Source organism: Salvelinus fontinalis, chromosome 25 (assembly GCF_029448725.1).
Source record: "Salvelinus fontinalis isolate EN_2023a chromosome 25, ASM2944872v1, whole genome shotgun sequence".
Lineage (NCBI taxonomy): Eukaryota > Metazoa > Chordata > Actinopteri > Salmoniformes > Salmonidae > Salvelinus > Salvelinus fontinalis.
Window position 1 is genome coordinate 493,251 of NC_074689.1, and position 19,681 is coordinate 512,931.

The following is a 19,681-nucleotide window of genomic DNA, read 5'->3' on the forward strand; positions in this document are numbered from 1 at the left end:
TTACCACAATAGCCAAACACACGAATGCATTTATCAGTAGCAAAAGGTAGCGATCGCAAAAAAACAGCAAAAGATATAAAATGAATCACTAACCTTGACCAACTTCATCAGATGACAGTCGTATAACATCAGGTTATACAATACACTTATGTTTTGTTTGAAAATGTGCATATTTTGAGCTGCAAACCGTGGTTATACATTGTGAATATGTAGCATCGATTCACCAGAATCTCCGGAGATATTTTGGACACTCACCTGATCTGACCAAAGAACTCATCATAAACTTTACTAAAAAATACATGTTGGACAGCAAATGAAAGATACACTAGTTCTTAATGCAACCGCCGTGTTAGATTTTTTAAAATAACTTTACCATAACAAACAGCTTACGTTATAGCGAGACAGCGCCCGCAAAAAGGGCGGAAAATAGGACTCTACATTTTCCACTGTCACGTTCCTGACGTTATTTCCTTTGTTTTGTCTTTGTTTAGTTGGTCAGGATGTGAGCTGGGTGGGCATTCTATGTGATGTGTTTCTATGTTGGGTTCATTTTCAATTAGCCTGATATGGTTCTCAATCAGGGGCAGGTGTTTTACATTTCCTCTGATTGAGAACCATATTAAGGTAGGCTGTTCTCACTGTTTGTTTGTTGGTGATTGTTCCTGTGTCAGTGTTTGTGCCACACGGGACTGTTTCGTTCGTTCGTTCGTGTGTACGTTCCTATTCGTGCGTTCTTGTTTTATGTTCTCAAGTACAGGTCTGTTCACGTCGTTTATTGTTTTGTAGTTTGTTTAAGTGTTTTTTCGTCTTCGTTAAATAAATCATTATGTATTCAACCCACGCTGCATATTGGTCCGATCCTTGCTCATCCTCAGACGAGGAGGTGTCACGTTCCTGACCTATTTATGTTAGTTGTTATGTGTGTTAGTTGGCCAGGACGTGAGGTTGGGTGGGCATTCTATGTTTTCTGTTTCTGTGTTGGTTTTGGGTTGCCTGGTATGGCTCTTAATTAGAGGCAGGTGTTTGGCGTTCCTCTAATTAAGAGTCATATTTAGGTAGGCGTTGTCACAGTGTTCGTTGTGGGTGATTGTCTCCTGTGTCTGTGTTATGTCTTACACCATACGGGATTGTTTCGGTTGTTCGTTTCGTTTCGTTTCGATGTAGTATGTTTCCTGTCCGTAAGTGTTACGTGTTAGTTATGTAAGTTTATGTTCAGGTTTCGTCTACGTCGTTTTCTTGTTTTGTATTTTTGAAAGTGTTTTGTTTTTTCGTGTTGCCATCAGCGTTATAAATAAAAAGGCTTATTTCCCTCAAGCTGCATTTTGGTCTGAAGATCCTTCTCTCCTCACCTCGTCCGAGGATGAGGAGAGAGACAGCCGTGACAGGAGGAGGACGAGCGTTACATCCACAGAAATACGAAATAACATCAATTGTTTACAGACAGATTATTTCACTTATATTTCACTGTATCACAATTCCAGTGGGTCAGAAGTTTACATACACTAAGTTGACTGCGCCAAAAATAGCTTGGAAAATTCCAGAAAATTATGTCATGGGTTTAGAAGCATCTGATAGGCTACATGACATCATTTTCTGGAATTTTCCAAGCTGTTTAAAGGCACCATCAACTTAGTGTATGTAAACTTCTGACCTAGTGTATGTAAACAATTGTTGGGAAAGTGATTTGTGTCATCCACAAAGCAGATGTCCTAACCGACTTGCCAAAACTAAACTATAGTTAACAACAAATTTGTGTAATGGTTGAACAACAACTTTTAACAACTCCAACCTAAGTGTATGTAAACTTCCGACTTCACCTCTATTTAAAAGAGCCGAAAAGCAATTCTCAAATCAATGCATCATTTTGAGCAATTGTACTTATTCAGTTTTACATTCTCTCTTCCCCCTCCCCCTCTGATGCTATTTTACAAGTGCCAGGAGTAGACGAATCGTCATCGCCGAAGCACAAGTAATTTAGCAACATTGAGGCCAATATAAATTCCAGCCTTTTCCGTTTTGTTTACATCATGTTGTGATTCATTTTTTCTCTAGTGCCCACTACACTGATCCTCTAATTATACACACATGCACACACATAGACACACACACACCGAATGAGAAATCAGACCCGGGCAGACACCCACTCTGCCCCGGCATGAAATATCATTTTAGTGTGTGATAATATTGTAGAGCCAAGCCACTGGCAAATTCAAACACTTTCATTATTCAGCTAGCAGCTGCAGCAGAAATGACTAACATCTCTAATGAAGGATACAAACACCAACAATGCCTGCAATTTGATCTAAAAATGTGGATCTGACAAATGTGTCTCCCTCGATTTGACCTCAAGCTTTGAAAAGGGATGATACACAGTCTGAGGCTGATGCAGATGTATTTACATTTGTTTCTCAGGTTGCTAATGGGAATCAAACAGTGAGTGTGGGTAAGGCAATATCTTAAATGTTAAAAGTTCTCATCTAATGGGATGCTTAAGAGCAAATAAGCAGTGGGTACATCTGAATGTGAACTGAATCAACAAGGCTGGTGAATGCAGTACCAATAACTTCCTTCCCCATCAGATAATGTATCTCCAGTTTCTCACCTGTCCAGGAGCTGCATTCTCACATAGGAGGGTCTCATACGCGATGGCAAACACCGGAGCGTTGTCATTGATGTCCAGCACTGTGATGGCCACAAAACCTTTTCCAATCTTTGTTGGATCCTCTGAAAAAGAGGGAGGGAGAGAAGTAGACAGACAGGAGAGAGCGAGAACAAGATTTTATAATCATAGCTGGTTCCCTTCAGTACTTAACTGACTTAACGTTGTTAACCTTCATCCACTTACCCTACTATCAATCTTTTTCATGTTTTTTTAATTCATCACAAAGGTTGAGCGAAATGAGCAAAATGCGGCCAAAAGTGCCCATTCTAATGACATATCCAAGGCATTCACCATCAGCTGGCATCCTTAGTTGCTCTGGTGGGGATCAGCCAACATGATCAGGCAGCTAGTTACGATTGGAGTGGAGCTACAGCTTAGGTGAAAATGGCTAGGGATGCGTACGACATTGCATCCTATACCCTTTATAGTGCACTATCTAGAGCAGTGGCGGTCAGTATCGTTGAAGATGAGGGAAGACCCCCCAGAAATGTATGAGCATGACCTTTTTTCTATTACAGCATATTGGATGCTCAATGCAACATATAGCTACTAGAAGTAACGCATTAGTAAACCCGCTACAATCATGCAGTACAGTCAACAAGCAGTTTAGCAGTTACACCGGCAGACCACGGTGGCAATACATTTATAAAACTAAAAGCTTACCTTGACTTGGAAAAGTTCCAGTGTTGTATAGCAATAGCCAGCTAGCTAACATGGCATCCCTTTCTGTTTGAGCTGGGTGTTTGAGTAGGCTAAACTAGCTAGCTGCATTTGATAGCTAAGTAAGTGAACGGGAAAGGGACCAAAAAAAATCACTGAAATATAGCTCTCTCTCTCTTGCTTCACCTTCATTTGTTAACAGTTTTGAACAAATTAATTTCTTCAACTATTGTCTGTCTCTCTCTGAGACAACTACTCACCACATGTTATGCTCTGCTAGCTAGCTGTAGCTTATGCTTTCAGTACTAGATTCATTTTCAAATTATTTGATTGGGTGGACATGTCAATTTATGCCGCAAGAGCTCTAATGGGTTGGAGGATCTCCTCAGGAAGTTGTCATAATTACTGTCTAATTCTCTGAAAGGGCGTGAGAACCAAGATCCTCCTAGGTTTTGTACTGAAGTCAATGTATCCAGGAGGAGGACAGAAACTAGTTGTCCTCTGGCTACACCATGGTGCTACCCTACAGAGTGCTGTTAAGTCTACTGTAGACCTTAATTGCAGAACAGTGTTTTAATCAATTATTTGGTGTACGTGTCTTTGAACTATCATTAATGTTGACGATTGCTTTATCAAATTGATTATTACGATGATTAAATTACTCCTGTAACAATCAACTCATCAGCAATCTTGGGGGAAAAGTTTATTTACAGAGTTAGCGTTTTCAAATTAACTCTTAGATATAAATATATCTGACATTAGTCATTAATTGTTTATCTTCTATTAGCCTCTGTCACGCCCTGACCGTAGAGAGCTTTTTATGTCTCTATTTTGGTTTGGTCAGGGTGTGATTTGGGTGGGCATTCTATGTTCCTTTTTCTATGATTTGTATTTCTGTGTGTTTGGCCGGGTGTGGTTCTCAATCAGAGGCAACCGTCTATCGTTGTCTCTGATTGAGAACCACACTTAGGTTGCCTTTTTCCACCTGTATTTGTGGGTAGTTGTTTTCTATTTTTGTGTCTTCAAAAGACAGAACTGTTTCGTGTTGTTACATTTTGTTATTTTGTCTCATTGTTCAGTTTTTTTAATAAACAATCATGAACACTTCCCACGCTGCGCTTTGGTCCACACCTTCTTCATACGACGACCGTTACAGAACTACCCACCACCAAAGGACCAAGCAGCGAGGTAAGGAGGAGCAGCATGGCCAGGGGTATGAGACAAACTGGGAGGGGTAGAGAGGTGGTCGATCAACCCAGGGAGAGTGCCAGAGCCCGCCTGGGATTCTACGGAGCAGTGCAAAGAGGGATACTGGAGGATGGAGTCTGCCAGACGAACGCGGCTGGCAAGGAAGCCCGAGAGGCAGCCCCCCCAAAAATTGGGGGGGGGCTCACGGGGAGTGTGGCAGAGTCAGGATGGAGACCTGAGCCAACTCCCCGTGCTTGCCGTGGCGAGCATGTGACTGGTCAGGCCCTGTGCTATGGCGTGATGCGCACTGTGTCTCGGCCGAGCATTCACAGGCCGGTGTGCTCGGTTCCAGCGTCCCGCATTTGCCGGGTGGAAGTGGGCATCCAGCCAGAACGGGTGGTGACAGCTCTGCGCTCGAGACCGCCAGTGCGCCTCAACGGCCCAGTGTATCCGGTGCCTCGGCCAAGGAAGAGGCCTCCGGTATGTCTCCTCAGCCTGGTGAGTCCTGTGCCTGCTCCTAGAGCCAGGTCTCTTGTGTGTCTCCCCAGCCTGGTGAGTCTTGTGCCTGCGCCCAGCCCGGAGCCTCCAGTGACGCCCTCCAGCCCAGAGCCTCCAGCGACGCCCTCCAGCCCGGAGCCTCCAGCGACGGCCTCCAGCCCGGAGCCTCCAGCGACGGCCTCCAGCCCGGAGCCTCCAGAGTCGCCCTTCGGTCCGGAGCTTCCAGAGGCGCCCTTCGGTCCGGAGCTTCCACAGGCGCCCTTCGGTGCGGAGCTTCCACAGGCGCCCTTCGGTGCGGAGCTTCCAGAGGCGCCCTTCAGTCCGGAGCTTCCAGAGGCGCCTTTCAGTCCGGAGCTTCCAGAGGCGCCCTTCAGTCCGGAGCTTCCAGAGGCGCCCTTCAGTCCGGAGCTTCCAGAGGCGCCCTTCAGTCCGGAGCTTCCAGAGGCGCCCTTCAGTCCGGAGCTTCCAGAGGCGCCCTTCAGTCCGGAGCTTCCAGAGGCGCCCTTCAGTCCGGAGCTTCCAGAGGCGCCCTTCAGTCCGGAGCTTCCAGAGGCGCCTTTCAGTCCGGGGCCCGCTACGAGGGTCCCCAGTCCGGGGCCCGCTACGAGGGTCCCCAGTCCGGGGCCCGCTACGAGGGTCCCCAGTCCGGGGCCCGCTACAAGGGTCCCCAGTCCGGGGTCGGCGGCGAGGGTCCCCAGTCCGGGGTCGGCGGCGAGGGTCCACGTGCGGGTCTACGTCCCGCACCAGAGCCGCCACCACGGTGAAATGCCCACCCAGACCCTCCCCCATAGGTTCAGGTTTTGTGGCCGGAGTCCGCACCTTTGGGGGGGGGGGGGGGGTACTGTCACGCCCTGACCGTAGAGATCCTTTTTATGTCTCTATTTTGGTTTGGTCAGGGTGTGATTTGGGTGGGCATTCTATGTTCCATTTTCTATGATTCAAATTTCTGTGTTTGGCCGGGTGTGGTTCTCAATCAGAGGCAGCTGTCTATCGTTGTCTCTGGTTGAGAACCATACTTAGGTTGCCTTTTCCCACCTGTATTTGTGGGTAGTTGTTTTCTGTTTTTGTGTCTTCACCAGACAGAACTGTTTCGTGTTGTTACATTTTGTTATTTTGTCTCAGTGTTCATAGTTTTCTAAATAAATAATCATGAACACTTCCCACGCTGTGTTTTGGTCCACACCTTCTCCATACGACGACCGTTACAGCCTCATTCTGAATGTCGCAAAATCCTTGGATACCTGCACGAACCCTGGCATAAATCATGAATCAGCGATATACAAAGTGGCTCAATTATTTAATTACTAACTAAATAATCACACAGAATTACATAAACACAAACAGAATAGGTTACACGTTGATTACTACATACTGAAATGAAAAGTCCCTAGGGGGGAGGGGGCGTTCCCTCCTTTTTTCGTAATGTCTGTGCTCACGTGGGCGTGGCCACTCACTTGGTTAAGACTTCATATGAAGAAAAAAAAACTCAAATTTTGAAAGCTAACATCACATTACATCTTCTCACAAATAGTTTCATATTTAATCATGTCAGTTCCCCAACATTTGAATGTGAATCTGATCACTGAGAATTATGCACATTCAGAGATACAGTTATGCTGTTCTACTGTCCTTAGTTACATTGCAAATTATTAATAGATTCAACAGGATTGTTCTTTAAATACCCACGGACCATTCCAAATGTTTGGATTAAAGACATACTGTTTAATTATTCAATCTTTTTGATGTTACCGTACCGCAACGTCTCTCTGTGGTAACAAAGGAATTTAACATCAATTTCTGAGAGTCGGAGAGAGCGTTTTCATGGAGGTATTTATGACCGTCATAAAACTGTGGAGAGAGAGCGAGGGGGGGGCGCCTATGATCCTCCCCAAAGGGCAAGTCATGACAAGTGACGTGAATATATTAAATATAGTTTTATCTTAAAAGGATAACTTTGGAAATTTACTGAGGAGGATGGTCCTCCCCTTCCTCATGTGGGGAGCGTCCACTAATAGAGTCCACCTCTGGTCAAAAGTAGTGTAGTATATAGAATATAGGGTGCCATTTCAGACACAGCCTAAGTGACTGTGTAGTAGCACTGGCCATCCTGTACTGACACAAATGCAGCACTGAATAAAAGGCTGGCTTCTGAAAGCCTGGATGGGACAATGATTTAGCCTGGCGTCGGCAGCCACGCTGACAGCAGAGATGACGTGTTGGCTGACATTTGGGGACGGCTGATTTGGTAATAAAAAGGATGCGTGGCACCCCGGGGCACAGACTTGTTGTCATTGGCGTCTTCAGAGCAAAGTCTGAGCGCGGATGAAATGTGGGCGCCATCCGACCGCGGCTCAAATGCATGAAGAAGTGCTTCTCTCCCCTCTTTTGTTACAAAAAGCCCATTTTACTCTAAAAAGCGTAATAAGGCATCCTGGGCTCTGAGAGAGACTGCCTGGACATCTGATTCTATAGCTGCTGCTTTCCACTGTAAAGAGAATAGAAGTCTGACTGTGTGTCAGAGGCCAATGTCTCCTCAGTGAAGGGCTGTTCAGACAATTTGCACAGTTATTATTAATGTTTTCTGTGTGTTACTCTATTGAGAGTAACACGGAATCATTCGTGTTAGGCTTATATTTGTGCTTGAATCCCAATGCATTTACATGAGTGATGAAGATTGTTAGATTGTTTGGTTTTGTGACTATTTGTGCATTGAGTGCAAGACTGATACAATGACAATTTGATGTACATTTTATCTTCATTGTGGTTTTAAACTCATACTGATTATAGTTACTTAGTAGAGTAACTAGTATGTTGTTTAATGGAGCTTGTGAGATGATTCCTGTCCATTGTGTCTGCGTGGGCAGAGTGGGCAAAGGGGGATAAACGAGCGCCTTTGTCCTTGAAGCCGTGGAGGGATGAGTGAAAGGCATCACGGCACCTCTCCTCACATTAGCATAGTTCACTAGCGGATTTACCATCGCCTGCACCTGCCCTTAGTCAGCAGCTCGCTCCTCACACACGCCATGACTCACGGAGACCCAGAGGTCGCAGTGACCGCTATAGGTCAGAATTAACATTCGGCTCCATCGCAGAGGGGACTACAATACTTTATGCAGGGCCTTTATAAAACCCTGACTAGTCTGACTTTGAGGCCTGATGTGGAAAGCTGTGTGTGTGTGCTCTTACGACTCTCCATGGCGAGTATGGTGAGGTTGTGGACAGAGTTGACCTCTCGGTCCAGGGGCTTGGCAGTACTGATGACCCCACTCAGAGCATCCACATTGAAGAAACGCTCCAGGTCTGTGTTTCTATCTATGGAGTACCTGGAGACAGACACACCGATCCACAGTCAGTAAGTCAGACAGACAGACATAGTTATGATGAGGTATTTTCCTTTTGTAGAAAGTTCTTATTGATTTTAAATTATTAACTGTATCTCTGAAACACTTTTGGACGAATAAGAACTTTGTACCGTCAAAACGTGCCAAATGAACAATTTAAGAGTGCTTTTGGATTCAGTCCATTGGTACAGACCATTACTGAGCTGTCATCATGTGGAATTATGTAGTTTTATTATCCCTTTATAATGCTAGCTAAAACAATCATGTTGAACTATGAATGAGAGATCTATACATCAACTTTTAACTTTTAGATTTTGACGATAACTGTTTTTTAAAGATAGAAGTTAGACTGAGATGAGTTGACTGTGAACACAGAACGTACACTATCCATTCCTATACAGCAGCTCATATTTCTGGGCAAAATGACAACTTCAATAAGCCTAAATCCAAAGGGAATTATTCAATGTAATTTTACTCAATATAATTGATTGCTTTAGTTCCACAATAATTTAAATGTTACCATTAGCAGGGCCATTTTATGCCAGGCTATTAAAGACACTGAGAGCCGCCACACTCACAATGGCTGAGTAATTCGATTTTCTGATTAACAATCCTAAGGGTCCTAGCATGAATACCACCACACAACACTTTTAATTTTCAAATAATACATAATGGGAGGGAGTCTCATGAGTGACATGGGGCAGATTGCGTTTATGAGTGGTTGCCATGGAAAAAAATATATAACAAAAAAAAGCCATGTAGCTGGTACAGGCTGTTGACCCTTCTGGGGGATTGCCCTTCACTTGTTGATGACATTTCACTTTTGCAAATGTTGCATTCCCTCGAAAACCACAACACCATCTGGCTTTAGTGCGTGTCACACAGTCACAGAGGGAGTATAGAACTCATCGTGTCAGTGGTTTAAGTGTGTTGTGTAGATGGTGCTTAAATGTGTCGCTACTGAGATGTGAGAAGGTGAACGTGTATTTACAGTCCTACTCTAAAAGGCGTTTGGACCTCCTGTCAACCTGACGGTGTAGCAACATGTTGAAAAAAACTGTTGAAATGACTTGGAATTCACTACTATGTTGAATAGGGCCAAGCTGGGTATAGTTGTTTTAGGAAACAGGTGCCACTTCATAAATTGGCTGGGACAACCGAGAGATTGGCTGTGATGGTGTGTCATAACTGGAGAGATGAGCTCTACCTGATAGCACTGTTGGAGGAGTCCGGATCGTGCGCGGCGACTCTCCCGATAGAGGTGCCAACTCTGGCATCCTCAGAGACCACCATCCTGCTGAGCTGCGTTGAGAACACAGGCGACTCATTCACGTCCTCCACCGTCACCTCGACCGACGTTATGTCGCTGAACGAACCCAGGTGCACAAACGCAGGGTCGATGTTCCGATTGGTGGCTTCGATTCGCACATTAAAGCTGTCCTTGGTCTCAAAGTCTAACGGCTGAACAAGTAAGACCAATAAAGAGAGACAAATATACATTAAAAGGAAGAAAAGGAAAAGCTATTTCATATTAATTAAAAAAAACATACAGTTGAAGTCAGAAGTTTACATACACTTAGATTGGAGTCGTTAAAACTCATTTTTCAACCACTCCACACATTTCTTGTTAACAAACTATAGTTTAGGCAAGTCGGTTAGGACATCTACTTTGTGCATGCCACAAGTCATTTTTCCAACAATTGTTTACAGACGGATTATTTCACTGTATCACAATTCCAGTGGGTCAGACGTTTACATACACTAAGTTGACTGTGCCTTTAAACAGCTTGGAAAATTCCAGAAATTGATGTCATGGCTTTAGAAGCTTCTGATAGGCTAATTGACATAATTTGAGTCAATAGGAGGTGTACCTGTGGACATATTTCAAGGCCTACCTCTTTGCTTGACATCATGGAAAAATCTAAAGGAATCAGCCAAGACCTCAGACAAAAAATTGTAGACCTCCACAAGTCTGGTTCATCCTTGGGAGCAATTTCCAAACGCCTGAAGGTACCATGTTCATCTGTACAAACAATAGTACGCAAGTATAAACACCATGGGACCACGCAGCTGTCATATCACTCAGGAAGGAGCTCAGTTCTGTCTCCTAGAGATGAATGTACTTTGGTGTGAAAAGTGCAAATAAATCCCAGAACAACAGCAAAGGACCTTGTGAAGATTCTAGAGGAAACAGCTACAAATGTATCTATATCCACAGCAAAACGAGGCCTATATCGACATAACCTGAAATGCCGCTCAGCAAGGAAGCCACTGCTCCAAAATCGCCATAAAAAAGCGAGACTATGGTTTGCAACTGCACATGGGGACAAAGATCGAACTTTTTGAAGAAATGTCCTCTAGTCTGATGAAAACAAAAACAGAACTATTTGGCCATAATGACCATCGTTATGTTTGTTGGGAAAAGCCGAAGAACACCATCCCATCCATGAAGCACGGGGGTGGCAACATTATGTTGTGGGGATACTTTGCTGCAGGAGGGACTGGTGCACTTCAGAAAATAGATGGCATCATGAGGTAGGAAAATGATGTGGAGATATTGAAGCAACGTCTCAAGACATCAGACAGGAAGTTAAAGCTTGGTCGCAAATGGGTCTTCCAAATGGACAGTGACCCCAAACATACTTCCAAAGTTGTGGCAAAATGGCTTAAGGACAACAAAGTCAAGATATTGGAGTGGCCATCACAAAGCCCTGACCTCAATCCCATAGAAAATTTGTGGGCGGAATTGAAAAAGTGTGTGCGAGCAAGGAGGCCTACAAACCTGACTCAGTTACAACAGCTCTGTCAGGAGAAATGGGCCAAAATTCACCCAATTTATTGTGGGAAGCTTGTGGAAGGCTACCCAAAACGTTTGACCCAAGTTAAACAATTTAAAGGCAATGCTACCAAATACTAATTGAGTGTATGTAATCTTCTGACCCACTGGGAATGTGATGAAAGAAATAAAAGCTGAAATAAATCATTCTCTCTACAATTATTCTGACATTTCACATTCTTAAAATAAAGTGGTGATCCTAACTGACCTAAAACAGGGATTTTTTGCTAGGATTAAATGTCGGGAATTGTGAAAAACTGAGTTTAAATGTATTTGGCCAAGGTGTATGTAAACTTCCGATTTAAACTGTAGCTTGAGAGTATAGGTCAGCCAGATTCCAGATATCGACAGAGTGACTTTCCATTTAAGGTAAAGCATGTCCTGATTGGCTAGTTTATAAGCACTGGCCACATTTGCTATAAATGGGGAGGGCAAAGCCGTAAAGATACTGTATTTGTATGCGCATCGCACATGCCAACATGGCCTCGTGGTACACCAGTATATTGAAGAAATACAACAACCCTATCCAACCTTGCACATAATCAGACTCTCACAAATACATATTTAATCCAGACATGTTTATATTGACATACTGTGTAGTGTGAAAGCAATCTATTGATTGCAAGAAAAGGCAACACATCACGTTGAGAGGCATTTAAAAATGTGAGTGTTTAGAAGATATATCGTCATATTTTTGACTTATTGACTCACAGTTGTAGCCCTTATAATAAAGGATATTGATGTGACACATTTATTGTCTGTGTTTATTGTCTGTATGACTTTCCACTCTGTGGTTCTCGTCTATGACTGGTGATGGTGAAAACAAACAAAATATCAGATTGAACCCTGTGACAACTGGCTTGGGTCCAACAATAGCTCTCACACCTACAAAGTCTCATGGAGGCCATTCTCAAATTCTTGAGTGGCCTGGGGATATCTTTTTAAACCTTAAAAAACACTAAAATAGCCTACAAGTAAATAAACTATTGACATAGCAGTAATATTACATTTCGACCACTAAGTAAAAAGAAAGTAAAGTCTATGAGTGCGATAGGCTATAAAATAAAAGCCATTATATTTGGTCAACTGAAAAAAAAGTATGCTTATAATGCAATTGAAGCTAGACATCAAAGCATTAATATTACACAACTCTGCATCCCATCACATTCTCAGAGTGAGTCATCATCTTTGAACAGTGCAAGGCCATGGCCAGACAGAGATCGATGGAAACGGATGAAAAATATGCATTCGTCACTATCCGTTTTTGTCAGAAGTGTTGCATGCGTAAAAAAAAAAAGACATTGTCCATCTCAATGTATGAGCTCCATAGAAAAACAATTTTTGGACGGATACAAAATCTCTGCATGTTTACCTTTTGAAGGGTGATGACACCCTCTTGCGTGTCCTCATCTGTAGTGATGTTGAACAACCCAGGTCCGTCCTCCATGATCCTATACTCCATCTCTGCATTGGGGCCTATGTCTGCATCCACAGCCTTGACCCTGGCCACCACGGATGCCACAGGCAAGGACTCCAGCACAGTGTACTGATAGTTCTCTGGAGGATAGAGGAGTAGTGGTTAGAGATGAGGTGGTTTCCTTACTCCTTAGCAGCTCATATTTATATTGCCCCCCAGCTGCCTGTGATTTCCCTCTCTCACAATGAATGGTAAAACAGCAAATTAATGGATTTGTTTTTTTTCTCAATTTAAAGAGGAAATAGTGAAAAATTATATTTAATGAGTAGTTTTATATTTAATACATGTATGATGGTAAGGGCAAATATTTTTTTCTTGAACATACAACTTTTAGAACAATGGAGCTGTTTGTATTCACATGAAAATGTATTACACATTCTGACCACTCCACGCTACATGAAACATAATATCTCTTGACCAAAGTGTATGGAAGTGTCCCCGATCCGTGCGTAATATAGTTGAAGTCGGAAGTTACACCTTGGCCAAATACATTTAAACTCAGTTTTTCACAATTCCTGACATTTAATCCTAGTAAAAATTCCCTGTCTTAGGTCAGTTAGGATCACCACTTTATTTTAAGAATGTGAAATGTCAGAATAACAGCAGAAAGAATAATTTATTTCGGCTTTTATTTCTTTCATTACATTCCCAGTGAGTCAGAAGTTTACATACACTCAAGTAGTATTTGGTAGCATTGGCTTTAAATTGTTTAACTTGGGTCAAACGTTTCCGGTAGCTTTCCGCAAGCTTCCCACAACAAATTGGGTGAATTTTGGCCCATTCCTCCTGACAGAGCTAGTGTAACTGAGTCAGGTTTATAGGCCTCCTTGCTCGCACACGCTTTTTCAGTTCTGCCCACAAATTTTCTATGGGATTGAGGTCAGGGCTTTGTGATGGCTACTCCAATACCTTGACTTTGTTGTCCTTAAGCCATTTTGCCACAACTTTGGAAGTATGCTTGGGGTCATTGTCCATTTGGAAGACCCATTTGCGACCAAGCTTTAACTTCCTGACTGATGTCTTGAGACGTTGCTTCAATATATCCACATATTCTCCATCCTCATGAAGCCATCTATTTTGTGAAGTGCACCAGTTGTTAACAAGAAATGTGTGGAGTGGTTGAAAAACAAGTTCTAATGACTCCAACCTAAGTGTATGTAAACTTCCGACTTCAACTCTGTGTTCTGGTGGGATGAAATGTCTACTGGAAGATTCTATTACATGCAAACTCTCCCATTGTTTCCCCAAAGTCTTTGTCGGCACTTCTCCGACTTAAAGCATAAAAGGCGGGAATCATTTTCACAATCATAATTTCACCAATCACTATGGCAGAGCTCATTACCAGACCTTCCATGTTCCTCACCCCAGTGGCTCCCGACATTGCCCTCCTAACATTGTTTGCTGTCGTGTAATCTTTGTAATGGCTTATTAATTTGCCATGGAATAGAGGCCCCTTAAAAGACAAAAAGGCTTTCCTCCCCTTCCCTCATACAGTGTATGCCCCTCTTTGCCACCTTCCTCCAGCCTCCCCTCCAATCTTCCAATGTCTAATGTTTCTAGACTCCTTAAGCTGTGGTGCTGTGTAATACTCTATTAATTCTGATCCATGACCTTGGGTGGGGGGTGAGGGGGATACAGGGGGGGGGGGGGGGGGCTTTTTACCAAGCCTGGTCCCAAAGCCTCTTTCTTCCTAGGACAACAGTGCTTGGTTAAAGCGGCCGGTCGGTGGGACTATCAGCGGTAAAGCAATTGCCGGGGCCACAGATTATCATGAGAAGCACCTCACGCCTTTGAATCCCAACGCCTGGCCTGGAACCCATTAGTGGGCTGTGAAATAGGCTGTTGACAAACATTTTTTAGGTTTATACCTCCTAGGGTATCCTACATTTGAAGCCTTAGATCAAAGAAGTAATACATGTGCTGTGAACACCCTGATGATCAGATCGAGAGATACACAAAGTTCAGCGAAATTACACATATGCATGAAAGGGGTACTGTGGTTAAATGAATGTGCAATATAAAGTATAGCCTACATTTTCACTCAAAGCTTTCTCCCCAAAACTGTCATTGTGAATGAGAGTGATTTTAGAGATTCATGTCAAACCGACACTATAGTGAGACTGAGATGACAGTGAATGGAGGGGTTCAGGGAATTGTCTGCGAGGGAGAGAGACACAGTGTCAGTGACGCACAGAGCATAAAGGACTCAGTCTTACTACGAGAGAAGTGTGGCGGGTTGTCGTTGACGTCAGTGAGAGTGATCGTGACAGAGGTTGTGCCTGAAAGGCCGCCCATCTGGCCCACCATGTCTTTGGCCTGGATGACCAAAATGTATTGGTCTTTCACCTCTCGGTCCATGTTGGGCAGCGCTGTCCGGATGATGCCTGGAGAGGAGAAAGAGGGCGATTCAGAGATAGAGAGAAGAATGACAGGAAAGAAGAGAAATGCATGACAAGAGTGGAGAGAGAGGAGGGAAGGACAGGAGTGAATAGAGAGAGGGGTGACAAGAGAGGAGAGAGAGAGATCGGGGATGATGGGACATTTTTGTACAGAGAGCTAAGGGGTGAAAGCATAGTTTGCTCAGCTGTACCTGTGTTGTCAAGGAATGTATTACCTGCCTGTACTACTCTGTCATAATCTATTAATCATACAGAATTTACATGGACTCAAAGTGTCAAACATGCAATATTATCTTTCATTTTTGCACCAAGTGTCCAATCCTGACACTAAAGTGAAAACACTACTGTGGTCAACTTTATACAGTATCTCTGCAAGGTCCTGAGTAAATTTTAGTCTGAATCAAAGGCCCGTGGCCCAGTGCAGTTACTTTGCTTTTGAAGGAATACACCAACTAATGAAATTTGAAATCAGCATTTTATCTCCTGACTGTAAAAATGATAATAATAATCCCACAAAATTACCACAAATCTTGAATGGAAAAAAAGTCCTAATTCTTCCAAGGCAATTACTGTTGCATTCATAGTTAATGACTTACAGCACGTAACTCAGTTTCATTTATTAAAAGGCATTTATTGGGGATTCCAACAGAACATGGAGCTCCTGAAAGCTCCTGAAAAATTGGATCACGTACGTTTCCTTGCTCTAACTCTCTTGTAGGGCATTTTTGACATGTATGGTCCGGACATTGATTTGCTTAAATAATGTGAAAGACGCAGACTCGGTCTCAACCTTTAAGTCTTTACTGAAGACTCATCTCTTCAGTGGGTCATATGATTGAGTTTAGTCTGGCCCAGGAGTGTGAACGTGAATGAAAAGGCTCTGGAGCAACGAACCGCCCTTGCTGTCTCTGCCTGACCGGTTCCCCTCTCTCCACTGCGATTCTCTGCCTCTAATCCTATTACAGGGGCTGAGTCACTGGCTTACTGGTGGTCTTCCATGCCGTCCCTAGGAGGGGTGCGTCACTTGAGTGGGTTGAGTCACTGACATGATCTTCCTGTCTGGATTGGCGAACCCCTTTGGGTTGTGCTGTGGCGGAGATCTTCGAGGGCTATACTCGGCCTTGTCTCAGGATGGTAAGTTGGTGGTTGAAGTTATCCCTCTAGTGGTGTGGGGGCTGTGCTTTGGCAAAGTGGGTGGGGTTATATCCTGCCTGTTTGGACCTGTCCGGGGGTATCATCGGATGGAGCCACAGTGTCTCCTGACCCCTCCTGTCTCAGCCTCCAGTATTTATGCTGCAATAGTTTATGTGTCGGGGGGCTAGGGTCAGTCTGTTATACACTGCTCAAAAAAATAAAGGGAACACTTAAACAACACAATGTAACTCCAAGTCAATCACACTTCTGTGAAATCAAACTGTCCACTTAGGAAGCAACACTGATTGACAATACATTTCACATGCTGTTGTGCAAATGGAATAGACAAAAGGTGGAAATTATAGGCAATTAGCAAGACACCCCCAAAAAAGGAGTGATTCTGCAGGTGGTGACCACAGACCACTTCTCAGTTCCTATGCTTCCTGGCTGATGTTTTGGTCACTTTTGAATGCTGGCGGTGCTCTCACTCTAGTGGTAGCATGAGACGGAGTCTACAACCCACACAAGTGGCTCAGGTAGTGCAGTTCATCCAGGATGGCACATCAATGCGAGCTGTGGCAGAATAATGCCTATAATTGCCTATAATTTCCACCTTTTGTCTATCCATTTGCACAACAGCATGTGAAATTTATTGTCAATCAGTGTTGCTTCCTAAGTGGACAGTTTGATTTCACAGAAGTGTGATTGACTTGGAGTTATATTGTGTTGTTTAAGTGTTCCCTTTATTTTTTTGAGCAGTGTATCTAGAGTACTTCTCCTGTCTTATCCGGTGTCCTGTGTGAATTTAAGTATGCTCTCTCTAATTCGCTCTCTCTTTCTCTCTTTCTTTCTTTCTCTCTCTCGGAGGACCCGAGCACATGCTGCTGCTCCAGTTTCAACTGTTCTGCCTGCAGCTATGGAACCCTGACCTGTTCACTGGACGTGCTACCTGTCCCAGACCTGTTGTTTTCAACTCTCTCGAGACAGCAGGAGCGGTAGGAGATACTCTTAATGATCGGCTATGAAAAGCCAACTGACATTTACTCCTAAGGTGCTGACTTGTTGCACCCTCGACAACTACTGTGATTATTATTATTTGACCATGCTGGTCATTTATGAACATTTTAACATCTTGGCCCTGTTCTGTTATAATCTCCACCCGGCACAGCCAGAAGAGGACTGGCCACACCTCATAGCCTGGTTCCTCTCTAGGTTTCTTCCTAGGTTTTTGCCTTTCTAGGGAGTTTTTCCTAGCCTGTTTGGGGTTTTAGGCTGGGTTTCTGTACAGCACTTTGAGATATCAGCTGATGTAAGAAGGACTATATAAATACATTTGATTTGATTTGATATTTGGACACTAAACTTTCTAATCTCTCTTTTGTAGTAAATAAAACATGAGAATTGTCCTTGCTGTCTTTACAACAGCAAGGAGGTAACTGCATCCAATGAGGTTAATTAGGCTAAGTATGTATGCATGGATTAGAAGTCATGCATAGAGATCCACCTGTCTAATGTAAATAATATACATTTATTATATTGTCTTTGGAAAAAGCTTTAGAAGCTTATTTACCTGTCTGTACCCCTACACCTGCTGACCAATGTTCCCTCTAAACTGCGCACGTGCGTGTGAGAGCAGTAGCCCGGAGAGAGAAACACGATATTGAATTTCCCTAATTTTTTCTAGAACAGTGGTCACCTGTCGATTGCGATCGACTGGTCGTTCCCCAAGGCATTCATATCCATGTGTTCCTATTTTTGTTATTCGTTGCCATAGATGCACCCGATGCCGCTGCCCTATGTGCCGGTTAGGCGAACTGTTGCCATTTTGTACCATTTCATGTGTCTGAAGGTACAAACCCTGCCTTCCCGGAGGGCCCAGAGAGAAAATCAAGCGCACTATAAATCTACCGCTGGCCAATCGGATGGCTCAGATTACCGTGCCTGCAGTAATGTAGCAGGCATAAAAGAAAGCTACAGCAAAATTGATACTGTGATATTTCAAAATGTTTAAAACCATGACTAGAAGGAGTCTGTCATCAAACACAGCAAGGAGCTGCTGTTTTTATGACTGAGTTCATGTGTAAATACTTAGTCAACACGTCTATAAGCCATAAATGTGTGTTGTTCCTATTTCCACTCAACCCTACAACAAGCACTGCAGCAGTAATTAATGAGTAGGAAAGCGTATCTATAGGCTTGCGTTGCTATTATTAGCGGCTTGGGTCTTTTTTAATATGAAGGAATATTTCACTTTCTCTGTTCATAGGAATAACAACATGAATTTGAGCATGAGGCAGAAATAATGCGGTGCAACTTGATCCTTATGGTCAGTGTTAGTGGAAGAAAGGGAAAGGGATGTTGAGAGGCGGACCCTCAGTCTGCTGCTCTCTCCCTCCGCAGAGACTGACCATCAAATGCAGGCACCATCAGCCCAGTAAAATAAAAATAAAAAGCACATTTTTTCAATGCTCATTCAGCCGTGCCTCACAATTAATACAACAACAGATCTATTACCGGTGTGATCATATAGCCTACCTCAAATTTTTTATATAATTTTTAAATGTCCCAAACAACAATGCAGTAGCAGGGCAATTCAAGAAAAGCCATTATGTGGTGATAATGAATTAGGGCTATAACTTACACCACAAACCTCATTGCTACAGTGCTGTTTTTATCTGGTTAATGTTGCATAGACTTACATTTTTTAAGTTATGTATAAAAAATAAAAAAATCTCGGCTTACATTACGCTAGATCTCGGCTTACATTTTGACTCAGGGAGTGATCTTGACTCAGAAATGGTTGGTGACCGCTGTTCAAGAGTTTTCCCTGTTGACACTATCAACATTGACCTTTGCTGTGGCCATTGGGATCAAATGAATCCAAAATTAGCCACTTTTAATGCACCATGCAGAAACAAAACGAACTATGCAAGAGATGTTGTTGTAGGCAGAGCGCATCGGAGTAGGATTCTATTGCATTTACATGCACTACTCAGCCCGTACTCTACACAGACCTGTGTGACATAGACAATCAGAGCTGCATTAGGCCTATATGCAAATAGAGCATTGCCATATATGGATCTGTCCCATTTACTTTGAACTTTACTGTGATGAGAGCATGAGCGATTGCGAGTAGATGTGCTTGTTTTGAGATCAAAGCGAGAGCTGCAAGTAGCCACTTGTGCACAATTTGTTCATATCCATTGCTACTTAGAGTTATTAGCCTAGTTATAGATAATTTGTAGTCAGCAATAGGGGAGTGATTGCTTCCTACGAGCACAAAATGTGTACATTTCTAGGCAAATGTGAAAAGTGAGTCAGGTAAAAAGCTTTTTTTTTGTCCTAAAGGGTTAGTGTTGTATTTTGAGACAGGCTTGAATAAGCTAGGTAGCAAATAGGCAGAGGGTAGCATAATTTGTCGATTCTCTGTAATAATGGAATGGGAATAATAATGCTTTTTATTTTGTAAAGTGGTTTCTTGCGTCA

General features: G+C 43.2%; 1 protein-coding gene across 3 annotated transcripts in view; it reads right to left on the reverse strand.

Moving 5' to 3' along the window:
* Window positions 1–19,681, reverse strand: part of LOC129822717 (cadherin-7-like) — a 159,881-nt gene that overhangs the window by 60,306 nt on the left and 79,894 nt on the right. For all 3 annotated transcript variants that reach the window (XM_055881043.1, XM_055881042.1, XM_055881045.1), the window contains exons 5-9: window positions 14,879–15,046; window positions 12,558–12,742; window positions 9,557–9,810; window positions 8,195–8,331; window positions 2,603–2,724 (exon numbers count right to left, since the gene is read on the reverse strand). In XM_055881043.1, the coding sequence (XP_055737018.1) occupies window positions 2,603–2,724; window positions 8,195–8,331; window positions 9,557–9,810; window positions 12,558–12,742; window positions 14,879–15,046 (866 nt within the window). The remainder of the gene's footprint in view (window positions 1–2,602; window positions 2,725–8,194; window positions 8,332–9,556; window positions 9,811–12,557; window positions 12,743–14,878; window positions 15,047–19,681) is intronic.